This window comes from Gymnoscopelus microlampas, assembly GCF_963454915.1.
Source record: "Gymnoscopelus microlampas genome assembly, chromosome: 5".
NCBI classification, from domain to species: Eukaryota; Metazoa; Chordata; class Actinopteri; order Myctophiformes; family Myctophidae; genus Gymnoscopelus; species Gymnoscopelus microlampas.
Window position 1 is genome coordinate 44764343 of NC_139942.1, and position 21563 is coordinate 44785905.

The window sequence follows — 21563 nt, forward strand, 5'->3', positions numbered from 1 at the left end:
GGCCGACTAAATGCCTTCTAAATCAGCAGCAGTTCTCAAACTATTTCGTGCCAAAGTATTTGGCACCCCCAGTATTTGGCCGCGGACCCCTCCACACCCCCTTCCCACCCAGACCCCCCCCCCCAGAATAGAAGATTTGTGTTAAATTATTCAACATTTTTCATAACACTTTCAAGATTTTTGAGAACTACTGTTCTAAGCAAACTGTTCTAAATCCTAAGAGTTTTCTGAAAAACGTTCATATACAGTATATTATAGAGATAGATATAGATAAATATTAAAATTACACAGATGTTTTCCTGGTATTAATGGGTTAACCATTAAGACCTGAGGCCGATTCTACAAATGACCTCTAAATCAGTAGTTCTCACAATGTTCATAAAAATAGCAGATGTACAAGCTTGCAGTGCGGCCTGCAACAGCTGTGAGCTTGTACGCCTTCCCGGTTTTAATGGGTTAAAGTCAAAACTTATTTGCCAACAATGCACTTCTTTTGACTTCATCCTGAGTCATTGATTGATTGACTATTTTATAAGCAACTTTCGGAAACAGACAGTATGGCAGGACAGATATATATATATTTTTAAATCACACCCAGTGTGAAGAGAGTGGTGCCTTTGAATTAGTGTAACTGGTTGCATCGTGTTGGCTTACCTGGAGTGAGCTTGCAGTGCTTGGGAAGCTGGTCTATGCCCTCCTTCAGCATGACTGGAATAATCACTTCATAATTGGGCAACTCACTAAAATCGGGAGAGAGGAGACATCATATCAAACAGGATGGATATATAACAAAGCAATAAATATCCACCGATATCAACTTCAACAAGTTTCTTCTTCAAAATAAAATACTTCAGCATCAGCATTTTAATCCATCGAGACTGGGAACGCATCTGTGTCATTTCAAGATTGCTTTGGCTATTCAAAAATAGCAGATATACAAGCTCATTGCCGCGCTATGAGCTTGTATATCTGCTATTTTTGAAATACTCATGAACATTTGTGCAAATCTTTGAATATATATATACATTTGTAACTAAAATCTTTGCTTCTGGAGGTCCCTGGAACAAAATATTCTAAGATTTACATATCATTTTGGGTTGTCCTTGACATAAAAAAAGTAAAAGATTTTAAATTAAAAAACATAGTATTTAGAGGACATTTGTAGAATCTCCAGAAGCAAAGATTTGAGTTAAAAATGTTTGCTTTAAAAAATATATATATTCAATGATTTTTTTACAATAAAAAAATTGAAATAGCAGATCTACAAGCTCGTAGCGCGGCACTCGGTGCCGCGCTATGAGCTTGTATATCTGCAATTTTTTAATAGCCCAAAGACATCTAAAATGGCACAGATGCGTTCCCGGATCGAACGGCTTAATCCACTGATATATTGACGTTTAAATCTCCCAAAACTCTTGACCCACAGTCCGTCCCCAAGAAGACGAGATCAGTGATTCCTTGTGAAGGTTGAAGAATGTCAATGCAGGCAGGGCAGCCCAACGGGTGGTGGTTGGACTGTACACTCAGAGCATGATTATATTCATGATCAATCAATCGATATGTGTTCTGGCTTGAATCAATGCATTAATCAGACACTCTCAGCGTGAATTTTCATTTTGTTTCAGTCCATTATTCAGTCTTAAAGCCCCTCTCTCTCAGTTCAGCAGTTTTTTTCTGAGATGGCGGCGTGGCCAAAGTGGGACTCTTTGACGATTGGTTCATACGGCATTATCCCGATTGGGACCGGGCCGCCGGTTGGATTTTCAAACCGAGAAACCCCCGCCTTCTACAACGTCACCACACCCTGAATTCAGGGGCTGGAGCCAGGCTATCAATGGCATAGTATTATTCCTAGTCATCTGTATCACAGTGAAAACACATTTTTCAAGGTTTTAAAGAAAAAAACGTTCTGGTTAAAGTATTTGGGAAATATTCTGTATCTCTGCTCCTGTGTTTTACTATGTATTTTTGGCAAAACTGGGTATAACAAGTGAACGGGAGCACAGTGAAACCCTCCGTGACTAGCAACCATCAGGGGGATCGATCATACTGGAGATAAACATTCGGTGGTTCTTGTCAGAAAGCTTAAAAATGCTGGCAGAAGCTACAGCCTGTTTTAGAAAACCCCTGGCAGTGAATGTGTTAAAAATGTCTTAAAACTCCTTAAATTGTCAAACAAAAATTGAGAACCACTGGTCTATGGTGTTGAGACAGTCAAGTGGGGACAGTGTTCACAATGTCTAGTGTTGAGACATAGATTCATGGACAGAACAGTGTTCACAGCGTCTAGTGTAAAGACATGATTCATGGACAAAACAGTGTTCACAGTGTCTAAAGTTTAAACCATACATGGGCAACTGGCGGCCCGGGGGCCACATGCGGCCCCCACCTTCACTTAATGCGGCCCGCAGGTTAAAATGGGAATATTATTGATTTCAGCCGTTACAATTCCAAACATGCAAACATGACCCGCTTTAATTACTTCAGTCTATATTAGTAGCTTAATGACTAGTATTACAATTCTATTGTCTTTTTTATGTCCAATGTATTTGTATTTAAGTTCATAAAGTTAACATAAGTATAACTAAATGCATTTGAAATTAAATAAAAATGTTGCTTTTCAGGATTCCAATTCAAAAATAGCAAAAATAAATCTGAATTCCAATTCAAAAATAGCAAAAATGGCAGATCTACAAGCTCAAAACGCGTCGCGCTGCGACGCGTTTTGAGCTTGTAGATCTGCTATTTTCACTACTTTTGTGTGACATAGAACGGCCCGACAGTACATGCAATGTGGCCCTCTGGAGTGAGTGTGGAAATATAGTGGCCCTATAGTGGCCCTCTCCATCATCAAAGTTGCCCACCCCTGGTCTAAACAGTGTTCACAGTGTCTAGTGTTGAGACATAGATTCATGGAGCGTTGGTTCATCTCACCAGTAGGTCTGCTTCAGAATGAGACTCTTCTCGTCGATCCAGGCCTTCTTGCTCTCCGCACTCATGCCTTTCCCAGCATCCAGCACGGCGGGGGGGAAATCTAGAGGAGAAGAAAAAGAATAGATCATCACACACACACACACACACACACACACACACACACCCCATTATTCATAAAGCTCCTAGTCGAATCACTTTGAACGTTTTTCTGTACAACATCATCTTTTGTTGTTTGGGAGGAGGTGGAACAGGCCCGTTAATTGAAGGAGGAGAGAAAAAAAAGAAATTGACGTGATATGAATTACAATTACCCTCCTAATTGACCAGCCTGTTTTAACCCATTAAGACCTGCCGAGGCCCGATTCTACCAAATGCTTTCTAAAAATCAGTCGTTCTCACACTTCGTGCCACGCTGCGAGCTTGTACATCTCTGCTATTTTTTGGAAAAGCCAACGGAAAAATCGTTTAAAAAATGACACAGATGCTTTCCCCGTTTTCATTTTCTTATCTATCTATTCTTATCTATCTATATATATATATATATATATATATATATATATATATAAACAAAAAAGACAAACACTTTGAAACCGACAACTGTCCAGATATATATCCTTTTGTTACAATGTTTCAAAAGACTCCCCCACCCCCTCAGTCTCCATTAGAGTTTTGTGGTTTATCCATTTTTGTCCATTTCTTTTCCATTTGTGTCTGCCTCTACTTTTTGAGAGGAAAGTAAGCTGACAGGAAATGGGGACAGAGATGTGGGGGGGGGGGGGGGGGGTTACACACACAGAAAAGGCCGTCGGGATCGGAAACCGCGACACGCTGTTAAGACTGGATTACCAGCCTATGTGGTATGTATATGCGCCTGGCCCGCTAGGCCAGCGTCCCGCTGGTCTAGCGGGCCAGGCGCATATACATACCACATGCTCTCCCGGTTTTAATGGGTTAAAATAGCACGTGACATAAATATGCAACGTTTTTTAAATACAAAAAAACATAGAAGAACATTTGCCAAGACACTGATCAAGGCAAATTTCCCATAAACCCTGTGGTTTAATTGACCCCTATTAAAAAGGCATATCTCAAGAAAGGTACAGAGGGAGGTCATGAATACTAACAAGCTGTGAATTAATTAGGAGTTCACGTCAGTGTAGTGGTGTGTTAGGTTGATTCTAGGTCTGATCAGAGCGCAGTCTGAGCGCACACACACACACACACAGACGCACGCTGAATACCAAACCATGACACATAATTGCTCATCAGATCCTGTGTTATTTTAGCCTGGAAACAAGACAAATCTGCCCTCGGCAGATTTGTCAACATCAGGTACAACTGGCACCGCTCAGATGTGATTGGAGTTCACTCCCTCCAAAGTAGTGAGGGACCAATCAAGGCCCAATATGCAAATATGGGGCGGGTTAATCACCAGAGGCATTCTTTGGAATTCACCCCTTGAAAATCCACACAAGAGATTCCAGACTAATCTCAAAATAGGAGATCTATAAGCTTACAACGCGTCACAATGTAAAAACATCAGGGACCCTAGTATAGAGCCCTGAGCGACTCTGGTTAAAGCAACACTATGTAGTTTGAGGTATCAGTGGTATCACTTTGGACACAAATAACATGGCAGCCAACGTCTTTGACTTCATTACCCAAGAGTCCCTGCAAGCACGTTCGGCGAGGACGCGCTGTGATTGGCCAGTCTTCGCTTTGACTTGCACTTCTGCCTTGGCAAATGCCAGGATGACACCCTTTGTCTCCCCTATACGTAGTAATACAGTCAAGCCCCTAGCAGGGAACCCCTGAGTCTATACATTTATGGAAGGATGGTTGTTATTGCTTCATAGTTTTGTGGGACATATTATGCTATATAGTTGTTAAAAAAGTGACATAGTGCTGCTTTAACAAGCATAGGGGTTCAGTGATTAGACAAGTAAAGCACCAATAAATATGAACACACAGTGAATCATCACTAAGCAGAGAGGTGTTTCTGAATGGAAGCGGCTGTGGTGCTGCATGTGTCTGGGTGACAATGCAGTCATCATCAACAAGGCACAGATGGTCTCTGGATGTCTGGATGAGCATGACAAGGTTCCAACCGTGTGCTACCGGGGCCTTCAACACAATTTAACACCTGAGAGGTACACTCACTCTGGGAACTCACTCACCCAGGAGGATCATGTCCTTTCATTTGGCCAGTGACGACCGATGTGTTATGAAAATGGTTTTCATAGTTGCCAAGTCTGCGTATTATAAAACTAGGCGACTTTGGGCATCGCTTTTTCTGTAGCTTGTAATTGCTGGTAATTTGCAGGTTGTGGTTTTGGAGGGGGGGGGGGGGGCTTGTTTCCAAAGTGTAGTTGCTCATTTGGACTTGCTTCCTAAAGTTGTCTAAAACAGGACCCCCCAGCTGAGAAAGAGATGAATCAGGGACCCCCCTCTATATTGTATAAAATTGTGTTTCAGATTCAACTGTTTTTTGTTTACTTGGTCTGCTCTTTTTTCCCTCTACACCTATACCTCTGTGCCGAAAATAGCAGATCTACAAGCTCACAACGCCTCGCAGCGTGAGGCGTTGTGAGCTTGTAGATCGGCTAAAGTTCTCCTAAGAAAAGGGATGCTAGGGTTCAAGTGGTTAAGGTAAGAAGAAAAAAATCATACCACACAAAGATTTGACGGACCCCCTGTAATAACTCTGAGGACCCCCTAGGGGTCCCGGACCCCCTGTTGAAGACCCCTGGTCTAAAACAATGTTAAGACAGTAAAGTTTGACTGAGCTCCATAGTATTTTGTAGGATCCATCCACAACCTAACCTAACCTCATGTCACCATTCCAGGCTTTCTGTAGCGGCAACATAGGGGTCAATTATCAATCGATTATTTGATTTTATTATAGACTTTTTTTTATTATCGATTGAATGGATTTGGGCTGCCAGTCTGAACCAGTGTGAACAGGGCCTTAGTTGAGGTGGTTAACAAACAAGAATACTATTCTCTCTCACCTTGTCCAGGTGGGGTGAGGCAGACAGCCTGACTCAGGGCTGCCAGGACGCTCAGCTCGGCCAATCCGATCCTCAGCTTCCCCGCCAGGGACCTGTCGATCCAGCACCACCGACAAAAAGAGTCGATCAGAAGCGTCAAATCAATCAACCCACCCGCTGACACACCTGTTACAGTACCAGTCACGACAGCTAGACAGACAAGCCACAAGGCTGTGTGTGTGTGTGTGTGTGTGTGTGTGTGTGTGTGTGTGTGTGTGGATGAGCTGCATGTGCCTTTTTTCTTAACTCATGTGTGAGCCGAGTATGTACTGTATATGGCAGTATGTATGAGAAAGAGATAATCTGTGTGTATTTATTTATGTGTGTGTGTGCATCTCTAGTCATGCATGCAGCCATGAGTGTGAATGAGACCATGCATAAACTGTGTGAGTCAGAGTGTGTGTGTGTGTGTGTGTGTGTGTGTGTGTGTGTGTGTGTGTTTTACCTGACTATATAGCGGGCCTCGGAGAAGCGGCACGCCACAAAGAGGCCTTTGATGATGTCAATTTTCTTATTCATGGCCTGAGGCAGCCCGAGAGGGGAAAATTGAGATTCACAGACGCAGCAGCGGTTGGAGGAGAGACAGAATACAAAGAGAGAGGAGAGGTCACCATCGGGCACCGAGACTCTGCACGTTCACACCGTAATAATAATAATAATAATCATTGCTACGGCTTGACGACATATTCACAAGGAGCTGTGGAAAATGGAAAAGCAACCCTAGAGGAACCGTAGCCTTTTTTTTTTGTCTTTCAGCCTCTAGCTGAAAGACAAAAAAAAGAACAAAAAAGTTTCCCTCGCCACGTAAACAACACGAGAACCGGCATCTACGCCGGTTCTCAAGGAAAAAAGGAAAAAAAGAAACCTTGGTGCAGCCGCAATTTCACGAGGCAAATTGAGTGGAAAAACATTTATGTGGCAGCGTCCGGTTTTCGCTCGTGTCTTTAACCCGTTAAGACCCGAGAAAAACCTGAAAAACGTATGTTGCTATGGTTCTCAATCGTTTTCACGTCAAGGACCTCCCAAAAGGATATGTATTTGGCCGCCGACCCCCATCTCAAAATATTTTGTTCCAGGGACCCCGAGAAGCAAAGATTTGAGTTAAAAATGTTCGCTTTAAAAGAATATAAATATATTAATTTGCACACATTTTCTAGATTTTTCAAAAATAGCAGATCTACAAGCTTATAGCGCGGCACTCTGTGCCACGCTATAAGCTTGTAGATCTGCTATTTTTGAATATCCAAAGTGTAAAATAATGCTTTTTTAAGCTCAAATCAACAAATGCACAGAGCGGAGCATGTTGGACACCAAAAATAAATATATATTCAAAAATGTCCACAAAATGTCTGTGAGCTTGTAGATCTGCAATTTTTGAACAGCCAAAAGTATAAAATAATGGCTTAAAAAGTGGGTTAAAACCTAAAAAAAAATGACACAGACGCCTTCCCCCGGTCTGAAGGGGTTAATGAAAATGTCATTGCGCGCCTCACCGAGTTACCGCTCATGCTGGCAATCTCCTTCAATTTGCTGAACACGCCCCCTGCCGTCAGGGCGGCGGGCTGGAACATCATGCGCTGGTTGCTACGCGAGCTCTCCGCCACCAGGCCCAGATCTCCTCGCTCCTGCGCCTCCGCCTTGATTTTGTCCAACTGTCGCCCTGGCAACCACCAGACCGGTGGTAAAAAATAAAAAAAAAGAAGGAGAAGAGAGAGACCGGTAAATACAGAGGCGTGGACGGGAGAGAGCGGGAGAGAGAGAGAGAGAGAGAGAGAGAGAGAGAGGCGACTCAGGCTCCATGTTGAGCAGAGGAGAATAGAGGCCACAGGATTGGCAATTAATCCATTCAGTCCGGGAACGCATCTCTGTCATTTCAGATGTCTTTGGCTAATTCAAAAATGGCAGATCTACAAGCTCATAAGTGCCGCGCTATGAGCTTGTAGATCTGCTATTTTTTTGAAAAATTGTTTAAAGTCGTGAAAATCTTTAACTATATAATTTTTTTATGTGAACATTTGTCAAATATTTTGTTCCAGGGACACCCAGAAGCAAGGATTTGAGTTACAAATGTTCGCTTTAAAATATATATTTTTCAAAAATAGCAGATATACAAGCTCATAGCGCGGCACCGAGTGCCGCGCTATGAGCTTGTATATCTGCTATTTTTGAATAGCCAAATAAATCTAAAATGACACAGATGCGTCCCCGGATTGAATGGGTTAAGGCTGTTGGAACGTGGGAGCAAGTACTGGCTGATGGACGAATGTGTATACGTGTGTGTAGGCAGGAGGGAGGCATCTGTGTGTGTGTGTGTGTGTGTGTGTGTGTGTGTGTGTGTGTGTGTGTGTGTGTGTGTGTGTGTGTGTGTGTGTGTGTGTGTGTGTGTGTCTCTCTCTCTCTCTGTCGGCCTACATGAGCAATGCCTTGCCCCTGTGTTTCTGCATGTACAGTGAGGTCCAAGTCCGATGGCCAAAATCTACCACAAATTAAATTAGCATTTGTTCTCATGTGGGTCATTTGGTGTGAATAAAACAATGATACATTACAATTGTTTGGAGGGGGAGGGGGAAAAAAAAGGATGTATGGAATTAATGTTATCACTGACTACTATTGTGTCAAAGGAATATTTTAGTCTAGTCACTTTCAACCAAAGCGAGATCAGGCAGACGCAAAAGCAACCACACCATCTGGACACCAATATATCAACATGTTAAAAAAATAAAAATAAAAAAAACTCTATCCGCATCCAAGATCCCAAACCAACAGAATGTACCCTGAGTTAACACAATTACAGGCAAACGGGCAGCATACTGAAAGAGCATTTTCCAAACCACTTCTTCGCCCGGCGAAACTAGACCAAAAAGCTGTGGGTCAAAAGTCACCGAAATATCTATAACGATGTGTGGGAGAAAGTCTTCCATACAGCCAGGTCAGGGGTGGGCAACTTTGATGATTGATATCATTATAAGCAATATGATTGCATATAATGTCGGGCAGACACGTCTCATCTCCGTATTTTAACTTTTTTTCCGTAAATTAAGGCTGTACTTTACCATTCTATGTCACACAAAAGGCAAAAATAGCCGATCTACAAGCTCAAAACGCGTTTTGAGATTTTTTTATACTATTCATTAAGCTACTAATATAGAGTGAAATAATTTAAACGGGTCATATTTGCATGTTTGGAATTGGAACAGCTGAAATCAATAATATATCAGTATTCCGATATTAACCTGTCAGCCGCATTAAGTGAAGGTGGGGGCCGCATGTGGCCCCCGGGTCGCCAGTTGCCCATGTACAGTATGAGCCAGGTGAATAGAAATAGAAATAGAATAGAAATGTTTACGCTTGTTAATCGTGGAAGCTCATGTGAGACGGCGAGTCAGTGACTCGCACAAGGGCTAAACTACACCCTGACCAAAAAGTACAATAAGCGGGGCAACCTTCCCTCCTGGCTTTAAGTTGTACAGAGGAGGATTATTTTTACAGGGAAGGCCAATGATCCAAAACACACATCAAAGCTTTGCCGTGGATTATTTGAAGTCCGAGGAAAGAAGCGAGGAGGGAGTTTATACGGCTTTCGCTCCACAGCCGGACCTCAAGCCTATTGAACGTCTGTGAGAACATTTTGAAAAAGGTGAGACATATTGCAACATCACAGGCCAAGCCTCTGAAATGCTCCCCATAGAAGTTGCCGGAAAATTGCGTATTTGCAACTTTCTGCACTAACTCAGAGCATTGGTTCTCAAAGTGGGGTCCGGGGACCCCCAGGGGTCCTTGAGGGAGTTCCAGGGGGTCCCCAGCTAAATGATAGATTAGGCACCAAATGGACCCTTATGGGTCTGTAACTCTGAGAGTGTACAAATGGAACCAAATGGACCCTAACGGGTCCAATATAAATTGCGGTCCAAGTGTTAGAAATGCCATTAAATGGGGGTCTGTAGCCCTAATGCATGTCAAACTGGGGGTCCTCTAAATTAAAATGGTTGAGAATCACTGCTAGAGCCGTAAAAAATCTTCTCTTAAGTTATGGGAGTCCCTGGCATATCTTTTGAAATGGGGGTCCGCGGGCTAATAAGTGTCAATTTGGGGGTCCTTGACATGAAAAGGTTTGAGAACCACTGACTCAGAGAACCCTGGCAACCCAGAGAGAATCTGTGCTATGAAGTTCAAGTCGTCTGTGAGTCTAGTATAATTATTATGGCCAATAATACGTCAGCGCAAAGCAACGCCTTCTGTCCTGTGTTTGACATCAGACCAGCGAGAGAGAGAAGACAGACAGACAAAGAGAGAGAAAGAAGATGGGAGGGAGGGGGAAGGGAGAGTAGGAGCAGTATGGGGAGAGGAAGGGAGAGAGTGAGGGGTAGGCCTGTCACAATTATTACATAATGGCAATTATTTGAGATTTGGCAATTTTGAATAATCGTCATAATTGCTTCCATGTTGAAAACGCGTCACTTTGTGGCGTGTTATAAGCTTGATCTATAGGCTTGATCTACAAGCTAAAAGCTGACCTACCATCTAGTAGATCAGCCATCTCCGCTATTTGTTAAAAGAAATTGGGGGGCGCTCGGTGGCGCAGTGGTAAAGTCCCTGCCCACCACCACGGAGGTTGTGGGTTCGAATCCACGTGGTGCATCCGGCTTTGTAAGGCGTCTACACGAACACAATTGGCCCGTGTTCGGAGGAGGGAAGCTGGGCGGGGAGGAGGGTGATATCGGTCATTGCACGTACTCCTACGGGCTGGGGCGGATACGACAGCAGTGACAACACAGAAATGTGTGTGGGGAGGAATCAATTGGCATAACGACTACATTGGGGAGAAAAGGGGGTAAAGAATAATTGGCTACTCTAAATTTAAGGAAAAAAAAAATGTATACAAAATAAGTAATTGATTGAAAGATTACAATTATTAAATGTGTCAGTAATTTTGTCATATCTGCCCTCCTCTGTGCAATTGGTGATTATGATGCCTAAAAACCCAAACAGAAATTAATGTTGAGGGGGTGGGAAAGAAGGAGGGAGAGAGATTGAGAGGGAAGGAAGGAGGGAGGGAAGGAGGGAATAACCCGGCCAATGCTGGGCACCGAAACCTGAACACGCAGAACGACGCGTGGCACCACAGTAAACCGCGGCAAACGCAGGGCAAGCTGATTAAAGTCCTAACAGCGTTTTCTGCTCGTTCATTACACGGCTTGGTTGAATGCTTGATTCTGATTGGTCAATCAGTGAATTCAGCGGTGTGTTATTTCTGAATAATGACCGATGAGCTCAACAACAGACCTTTGTCTAATCAAAGACTCAGAGCACCTGCTGCCCTGCTTGATTTTGTGCCGTATCCAACATGACAGTCATATAAACAAATAAACACACAATGTGATTTACTAACTAAACTAAACGTTGCTCTCAAGAATATTTTTGAAAACATTTGAAGAGAGAAATAGACGATGCAGTAACCAAAAATTGATTCCATTTGATCAACACTTCCTTGTTTTCCGAGGCGACCGTGTCCTGGGCGGACACGCGGAGTATTCCATAAGTGTAACGCTGGGCGCGTTACACTTATGGAATACTTTCATTACCGTAAGTAAGCGAGAAAATACTTTAATTTGTTGTTACAATTTGGTCAATGTATTAATTCATGTATGAAGTAGCCGTGTAATAAGTGGTTCTGCTCGTTGTAAACTATACAGGTAGTTAAAAAACGTTTTACTTTTAGTAGAAGGAGGCAGGTAAATAAACAGTACAAATGATTGATGGAAAACAAACAGCTCTTGGAAAGTAGTGGACTGTTTCTTCTGGACCCCACTGTACCATCATGCACATGAGCTTTAGCATTTCTGCCTATGTGTGCATCTCGCATAGGTGTGTGTGTGTGGGGGGGGGGGGGGGGGGGGCACGCTTGCTTGCTCGTCCATGTTATGTGCCAAAGAGTGTCCGGGCGTGTGTGTGTGTGTGTGTGTGTGATTTATTTTTTCGGTTATTTATATGAACAGATGACTCAATTTACCCGTTGCCTGGGCGACGGCTCTCATCAGCACCGTCTCCCCGACACCCAGCTCCATCCCCAGGTAGGCAGGTCCCAGCTGGTTCAGACACAGGTACACACAGCACAGCAGGTCATCTGTACACACACACACACACACACATAATGAATCACCATGTCATTATAGGTGACATAGGTGACTAAACTGAATGTTATTCAGTTATTATAAATGTATCTAAAAATACATGACAGAACCAGGAAAAATTATCCTCACAACGTCTATTTCTCATATTCTACTATACTTGTACACACACACACACACACACACACACACACACACACACACACACACACACACACACACACACACACACACACACACACACACACACACACACACACACACACACACACACACACACACACACACACACACACACACACACACACACACACACACACACACACACTTTTTTTTGTTTCATCTGCAAGCTGGCCTCCATCATCATCATCCTTCAGTGAGGGAAAAGGATGATTGCTGGCTGTGGTGGTGCAGCAGCATGGTCCCATGTGTTACAGGATACATACACCATATATACAACAGTGTTTACTGTGGTGGTGCAGCAGCATGGTCCCATGTGTTACAGGATACATACACCATATATACAACAGTGTTTACTGTGGTGGTGCAGCAGCATGGTCCCATGTGTTACAGGGAATGGATACATACACCATATATATATATACACACACAACAGTATTTACCTGGAGAGAGCACCAGCACAGAGCGGAGCATGTTGGACAACGTCTCGATGTTCCTGAGCCTGCATGGTGGACAAATGAAATGAAAGCCGATTTAGTTTGAGAATCCTCCCTCTCCGAGTGGAGGGGGAGAGGATTTCACCTATTCAATCCGGGAACGCTTCTGTGTCACTTTAGATTTCATTGGGGGTCCACGGTCAAATACATATCATTTTGGTTGGTCCTTGACATGAGAACCACTGATATAGCAACATACGCTGTTTTTTTTTCTTTTCCAACTGCTAGGATTTAGAAGACATTTGTAAAATCCCCAGGAGCAAAGATTTGAGTTAAAAATGTTCGCTTTACAAAATATATATATTCAAAATATATAATACAAAATATTCAACGATTTGCACATATTTTCACGATTTTTCTAAAAAATAGTCCAAAGTATAAAATGATGGTTATGGCTAAAAATCTAAAATGACACAGTATGTGTTCCAGAGTTGATTGGGTTTAAAGGACATTTCCAAGAAGACATCCCCCTCCTAAGGTTGACTTAGAAAAACCTTTGCCTAAGCCTATTTTGTGTGTGTGTGTGTGTGTGTGTGTGTGGGGGGGGGTATACCCTACATCAGTGGTTCCCAAACTGTGGGTCCCCATATGATTTTGGAGTTTCCCCAGATGATTAGCTTAATGTGCAACATTGTTTTCTCACTCAACAGTAAACAAACCAACATGACTTTTAAGACCTTTTTAATACCTCTAAAAAAGCTAATAATAAGACCATTACTACGTCAAAAGAAACCAACAAACTATACAATCAAAAACGGTCCTAAGAAACATTTTTTGAAATAGCCTATCTTCTCACATATGAGGCACTGTGAGCTTGTAGATCGGTTATTTTCACAATATTTATCTGTGGAACCGAGTCAAACTAAATGTAATGCCTCCTACAAGTCCAAATGCTTGTCAGGGTGTGGGGTCCCCAGTTCAAATATGATTATTTTGGGGGGTCACAGCCTGAAAGGTTTGGGAAGATAACCGGAAGACTCAACCAAAACAAGCTCGCCCCCATTTTTTCTTTTGCGGACCAGTGGTTCTTGAATTCCAGTATTTGTTTTACTGAGGATAAGGTTTAGGTTTAGGCATAGTTTTACTGAGGTTACGTTTAGGAATAAGGTTAGGTTTAGGCATAGTTTTACTGAGGTTACGTTTAGGAATAAGGTTAGGTTTAGGCATAGTTTTACTGAGGTTACGTTTAGGAATAAGGTTAGGTTTAGGCATAGTTTTACTGAGGTTACGTTTAGGAATAAGGTTAGGTTTAGGCATAGTTTTACTGAGGTTACGTTTAGGAATAAGGTTAGGTTTAGGCATAGTTATACAGAGGTTACGTTTAGGAATAAGGTTAGGTTTAGGCATAGTTATACTGAGGTTACGTTTAGGAATAAGGTTAGGTTTAGGCATAGTTTTACTGAGGTTACGTTTAGGAATAAGGTTAGGTTTAGGAATAGTTATACTGAGGTTACGTTTAGGAATAAGGTTAGGTTTAGGCATAGTTATACTGAGGTTACGTTTAGGAATAAGGTTAGGTTTAGGAATAGTTATACTGAGGTTACGTTTAGGAATAAGGTTAGGTTTAGGCATAGTTATACAGAGGTTACGTTTAGGAATAAGGTTAGGTTTAGGAATAGTTATACTGAGGTTACGTTTAGGAATAAGGTTAGGTTTAGGCATAGTTTTACTGAGGTTACGTTTAGGAATAAGGTTAGGTTTAGGCATAGTTTTACTGAGGTTACGTTTAGGAATAAGGTTAGGTTTAGGCATAGTTATACTGAGGTTACGTTTAGGAATAAGGTTAGGTTTAGGCATAGTTTTACTGAGGTCACATTTAGGAATAAGGTTAGGTTTAGGCATAGTTTTACTGAGGTCACGTTTAGGAATAAGGTTAGGTTTAGGCATAGTTTTACTGAGGTTACGTTTAGGAATAAGGTTAGGTTTAGGCATAGTTTTACTGAGGTCACGGTTAGGAATACCAGGTGAATACAGCCGGATTTGCCCCGGGGTGAATGTGTTTTGAAAAGGTTGAGAAACACTGTCATATAATACAGGGTTAGCATATTGTGTGTGTTTACTATATCTGTAAAATATTAAATCCTGTCTAAAAGTTGTTTGTATATTGTCAATAACCACTGACATGACTTTCTATGCCCTTTATGTTGTTCCATCACTCATTCTGTACGTGTGATATATACACACTTCTTCTTTTCATCCAAACAGCATATCTCTCATTTTGTGAAGGAACATTTTTAGATTTAAAAGTAACAGTTTTGAACATATAAGGTTTCCACCCAACAAAGACGATATATCCCATTAAGACCGGGAACGCATCTGTGTTGTTATTTTAGATTTTAACCACTTTAACCATTATTTTATACTTTGGCTATACAGAAATAGCAGATCTACAAGCTCATAGCTATGAGATTGTAGATCTGCAATTTTTTTTGAAAAAAAAAAAAATGAAAAAAAATGTTTGCAAATCTTCGAATATATATTTTTTAAAGCGAACATTTGTAACTCAAATCTTTGCTTCTGGGGGGTCCCAGGAACAACATATTTTACAAATGTTAGCTTTAAAAAAAAAAATCTATTCAAAGATTTGCACACATTTTCACGATTCTTCAAAAATAGCAGATCTACGAGCTCATTGCGCTTGTATATCTGCTATTTTTGAATAGCCAAAGGATGCTTAAAATGACACAAGATGCGTTCCCGGATTGAATGGGATATATACTGTAGAGAGACGAGAGAACTCACCTGCCAGAATCCTCCTCTATCTTCTCAAAGGTACGAGCTACAGCCAGGTACGGCACTCTGTGGACAGAGAGAGGCCATTATATCACCAGATATGATGGTAAATAAATAAACAAATACACTTTCATGCTTCACCTTGCTGTTTATTTGTCAATATAAGCCGAGTATACATAGGTACATACAGTGCAATACAAAGTCCTGGTTCCTGGAATATGCGAGTGTACATTTCTAAAAAAACATTTTATAGTATAGGTGAGGCGTCTGTATTATTACCATCATATAAATGCCAAATCTCATTTTGAGAGGCGGAAGTCAAGTCAAGTCATATATATATTGGAACGAGTGTTCTTTATGACTTGACTTTAGTGTAATGCATCAGTCCCGCTGGCAATAAAACCAACAACCTCTGTGAGTCAATGTGGCTGTATCGAGACACTAAATCTATATTTCCAATTTATGTTATTCATCTTAAGTTATGCATACTTATGTGGTCTCACCGATCTTTCTGCTGTATCCCTCGAGTCTGATTTATACTTGGTTGCGCGCCGGTGTCACACAATGAAAATAGCAGATTTTTTTATTAACTCTTTATCCGGACGCTGTAATCCGTTGCATAGTTGTGGCTATGCAACGGGGGCAAAAACGAAATGTGGCTTGTTTTTGCCCCAAAACAACAGAAACGGAGATAAAGACATTTTCCCTCAACGATTAAACAATTAGTAAACAAGCGTTTTTATTTCTTTTAAACTAGATGTCAGGGCCGCCACATCTAGTTTAACAAATAAATAACTCATCATTACGAAACAAAAAAACATAAAAAAATAAAAGACACATCATTACGAAATGTGATGTGTTAAATTACCAGAGATAGTTCTCTTTTGCATGGCATGGCTCTGTAAGAGATATTTATGAACCATGACGGCTAATTATAGCTCTGCACACACGTCATGCGAAGTCCGTCTCCCCTCGGCTCCCCGCTTTGCTTTGCGGCCCTAACCTCTAGTCACATCCTCCCAACCTCGGTTATGTGATTAAGAGGTCAGACTTCCTGTATATGGTTGCTACAGTATGTCAACCTGCCAGATCAGGCTGAGGGTCTGATAGGACAATCAGAGAATTGATCAAACCGAGAGTCCGATCACTGATCGAGGTGGGTTAAGATGCCTAAAACATAGCCATAGCTCTGATCAACAGTCTGTGACGGGTCTTGGAGGCATGTGGAGTGATCCTGTGCTTGCGAATCGCTTTCGAACTTTCGGAGCTTTTCTCAATTATATAGTAGTAAGATAGTAAGATGGTAAGATGACGTCAATTCCGTGTCTGTCGCCATCTGGCAGCGAAAGCATCATTCACAGGGAAAACCCCTGAAAACACAAAATCTCATCATTCTCGTTGGTGGCAGGCTAAGAGTTAAACATGGCCTATTTTGGCCATAGTACATCATTTATTTTGATTACTGTTAATAATCATCGTCAGTCATTTCTTGCCCCGTATTGAACATTAACTAAACGTGTCATCAACAAATAGCTATATTTACAGAGGAGAAAAGGGAGAGAGAGAGGGAGGCAGTGTATGACCCCTCATTTTAGTGGGAGTTCATATCCAACTAGTTTTCAGACAGATGCTTTTTCAAGCCAGTTTTGAAAGAAGCCAGTGATTCACATCCTGTAATAGTGGATGCAGTCAGGGCATTTCACATTAAAAGGTGGCATTTTCCCATGATGTTTTGTTTGCGCTGTCAAAATTATTGATATTTTGTGAAAATGACTCAGTGACCCAGGGGGGTACCGGCAGTGACGTCAGACTTTATTGCTCTATTAATAACACATTAAGACCGGGAACGCATCTGTGTCATTTTAAGATTTCTTTGGCTATTCAAAAAATAGCAGCTATAGATCTGCTATTTTTGAAAAATCTTGAAAATTTGGGGGATTCTACAAATGTCTTCTAAATCCTAACACGGACCCCCATCTCAAAATATGTTGTTCCAAGGACCCCCCAGAAGCAAAGATTTGAGTTAAACAATTTCACTTAAAAAAATATATACATTCAAAGATTTGCACACATTTTCACGATTTTTCAAAAATAGCAGATCTACAAGTAGATCTTGTAGATCTGCTATTTTTGAATAGCCAAAGAAATCTAAAGTGACACAGATGCGTTCCCAGTTTGAATGGGTTAATAGTCAAGTAAAATAGACTTGACAGCCCTTAGCCCTACACACGCAACTGAAGCATGACTCAGGCTTCATGGAGAGATGACGCGGTGATGCCGGGCTGGGATCATTACTGGCATGACTCCATGTCATCTGAACAACAGTCTTTTTTTTTACATATAAATTTAGAGTGGCCAATTATTTTTACCCTTTTTTCTCCCCAATTTAGTCGTTTTTAGCCATTTATTTCCTCCCCACACACATTTCTGCGTTGTCACTGCTGTCGTATCCTACTGACTCACCTGCCAGAGAGGAGCCCCCACCAGGAGGACGTAGAGCCTTCGTCCTACTCCTCCCGCCCAACACTCCCCGCTGACAGGTGCCGCCCCGAGCCCGTAGGAGTACATGCAATGACCAATATCACCCTCCTCCTCCCCGCCCGGCTTCCCTCCCCAGAACACGGACCAATTGTGTTGTTGTAGAGCAGTGGTTCTCAAACCTTTTTGGCTCAGGTCACCCCTGTAAATAACTTTTTCATCCACGGCACCCCTGAATGACATTGTTACTTACTTACGTATAGGACCCTCCATTTATGTCATATTACGGTACTTAAAAATGTAAATATTTCCGCCTAAGATACAGTAAGTCATGAGGAAAACTTGAGAGAATATCAATTTCTATTAGGGCAGGTTGGAAAGAATTCTATACTTTTACGTTTAACCACTCTGGGTGGAAGAGTCGTCAAAAATAGCAGATCTACAAGCTCACAACGCATCGCAACGCGATGCGTTGTGAGCTTGTAGATCGGCTAGTTTTGACAAAGAGATTTGGTGTAGGTCCAAAAGTGATATGGATCAATTCCAAATATTATCAAAACATTCTGAGGCACCCCTGGACTGGTGTCACGGCACGAGAAACCCTGGTGTAGACGCTCGACAAAGTCGGATGCACCACGGTGGATTCGAACCCACAACCTCCGTGGTGGTGGGCACGCAGGGACTTTACCACTGTGCCACCCGAAGCGCTGAACAACAGTTCTGACGTAAATGTGGTAAATCACACCCATCTGGTGCCACCAACCAGTCCAAGTCAAAAAAAGGAAACCATTTATTTCCTAATTGTATTCCGAGTCCATAACAACGCTCGGTTCCGGGGCGATGCACTTCTCAGCGATTTAGTGAACAAACTCTGTTACTGCACTGCTGCTTGCTGTCTATTCAGATATCCCACACGCAGGTTTGCTGCAAAGAAAAAAGCGCTTGTTCTGAATTAAATTAACCTGTCAAATGTTGCCAGATTTAATTATATTTCACAAGTGGAAAAAACTGATGCTTGCGGATTAAAACGATACAATTCAACAATAATGTTGTGCGTCTGCCTATAGGCCGTTGGTTCTCACAGTGGGGCCCGTGGACCCCCCAGACACCCTCTGTTTACATCCGTGTACACATCGTGGCTCCCGTGGCTCATCGATATAAGGTAAAAACGCTGGTAAGGGGATGAAAAACTATGTTTTAATTCTGGCAGTCAATGTGTTAATGCCCTAGTGTGTGGCTGTATTAAAAGCTTTGATAACCACTGGTCCAGGCAGCAGTGTGTGGAGGTGTGTGTGTGTGTGTGTGTGTGTGTGTGTGTGTGTGTGTGTGTGTGTGTGTGTGTGTGTGTGTGTGTGTGTGTGGTGTGGCCGTAGAGTGTGTTGAACGTGTGTTGTTGGGTCTTACTTCTGTCCACGCTCCCAGCATGCATCGTCCACAGGATGGTACTTTGGTTTGGACGGGTCATAATCTGTACGCGGGTCTGATGATGACTTCTCACTGGGAGGGGGGGGGGGAGAGAACATTAAAGAGAAAATATTATTAAAACGGGCCTTCAGAGGAGATAGATACCGACACAAAACAGTCTTTTTGAGATACTGCCACGGCTCGAAATGGTCATCTGATAATGCCGCGCGGGTCCGTAATGGTCATCTTGATATAGCAGACTGTGAAGATGGTTATCGCTGCGGCACCAGGCGGGACAGATGGGCCCCAACGATAAGCAAGAGAGAGGCTCTGATAAAAGAGACGCTGGACCAGTAGTGGTAGGGCTGGCTGCCAAAGGAAGGGAACAGACAAACAGATTGGAAAATAGAACAAAAGCAACAGGCCAGATTTGGAAGGACTCCTTTTTTTTAAGAGCACTTCAACCGTAATAGTAGGCACAGTGCAATTAGGGAAGTGTTGGCTTCTTTTGGAGTAGCCATCTGAGACACCCAATTAAGATGTGACGTGTTTTAGCCCAGAAGGCTCGGACTGAGGAGTTTCTCCCTCCCTCCCTCCGCGGAGGAAGGCTTGGCGTGCGTCCACACAGCAGCGTCTGCTTTCAAAGATGTTTTGATAGACGGGGACTGACGGACGGACGCGGAGATGCACAGATCAAAGGACCAGACATACAGCACACACACAAGTAAAATCCTCAGTGTTTATGTTAACTCATTCACTGCCAGATTTATTTCTGGCTGTGTTTGCCCACTGCCAGCAATTTTCGTTTTTTTTTAAGAGGTCACAAAAAATGTATATGCATTATGATCACATGTCTGTCACATGTCAACAAACATTCCAACCGGCTCGGCCCCTTCTCATGCAGCCCCATGTGAATAAACCATTTCTCGCCAAAGATGCACGCTTCTCTTACTTTTTCAGTTGGCCACAGAAAATGTATATCCCTTATGATCGCGTGTCCGACTGTTTGTAAACACGTACAGTATGTGTGTGTCGCCCAGGGAAAAAATATTCCATTCCTTCTCCTGTAGCAGCACTTTCAAAACAGCGTGCCTCGCGGAACACGGCGGAAAACCAGTCAACTCGAGAAAGAGACGTTCTAATGAAAAAGTTAAACAGGGAGCGGACGGAAACGGAAATCTTCGGATGACGTCATTTCCATATCCGGGTGAGTTACAGTGAAAATGGTCACTGCGGGTGATAAAGGACAGTGCTCTCTTTTATAAAATGAAAAGAATTGTGGCAGAATTGGTAGTTGGAGAAAAAATATAAAAATTACGTCCGTGGCAGTGAATGAGTTAACTGCTGATTGGTTCCATTTGCAGTACCAATGCACTCTTCGTGCATTGGTACTATATTGATGCCTTCGGGTGGAAACCTATGTTAAAAAGGTTAAAAAGTTCAAATAAAAAAATTATAAAAAAATATAAAAGCTCAAAACCGTTTTTTGTAGATCGGCTATTTTTAGGGCATTCATTTACGAAAAAAAAAAAGTTTTTTGTCTGACAACAATGATTATACTTTGCTTACCAGCGATCTCCCCCAAGGAGTCTGTACTTTATCCCCTCCTTTTTTCCCCCCTCTAAACCAAATCTCTTCGTCCCCAAAAGAAACTGTAGATTATAGCCATTTTCACCGTATATTTTTCTATTACTATATGACATGCCCAGAACGGCGGTGCTGCTAGGGTTCATGTGGTCCTTGAGGCATGAAGCCCCTTAACCCATTAAAACCAGGAAAGTATCTGTCATTTTAGACTTTGGCTAGTTTAGCTGTGTGTGTACCGATATGCCAAATACATATCCTTTGGAGGTCCTTGGCACGGAAAAGTTTGAAAACTACTGATTTAGGACAAGGTCACACCAACATATGGTTGCCCGCTGTTAAACTCATGTTGTGCGCACCGCGGCCGACAGTTTTTTGCAGCCAGCACATTAAAAAAAAACTAGTAGCTTGTCCCAGTAACCAGTGACCCACCTGTCACTTTCAGGACCCTCCCACGCAACATCTACAACCAGTTGCTCTATCGCTATAGCACCATGTCGCTTCCTGAGTCTTAGGACGGTACTCCTTCGACTCACCCGATTGGACAGAGGGGGGAAAGCAGCATAGGGCGCATA

At 42.3% G+C, this 21563-nt stretch overlaps 1 protein-coding gene across 2 annotated transcripts in view; it reads right to left on the minus strand.

Annotated features, from left to right (window-relative positions):
* Positions 1–21563, minus strand: part of LOC311045296 (DNA ligase 1-like) — a 108383-nt gene that overhangs the window by 63519 nt on the left and 23301 nt on the right. For both annotated transcript variants that reach the window (XM_084057114.1, XM_084057113.1), the window contains 9 exons: positions 19405–19497; positions 15532–15588; positions 12736–12794; positions 11995–12108; positions 7478–7644; positions 6430–6506; positions 5946–6037; positions 2935–3034; positions 655–740 (listed from right to left, as the gene is read on the minus strand). In XM_084057114.1, the coding sequence (XP_083913240.1) occupies positions 655–740; positions 2935–3034; positions 5946–6037; positions 6430–6506; positions 7478–7644; positions 11995–12108; positions 12736–12794; positions 15532–15588; positions 19405–19497 (845 nt within the window). The remainder of the gene's footprint in view (positions 1–654; positions 741–2934; positions 3035–5945; positions 6038–6429; positions 6507–7477; positions 7645–11994; positions 12109–12735; positions 12795–15531; positions 15589–19404; positions 19498–21563) is intronic.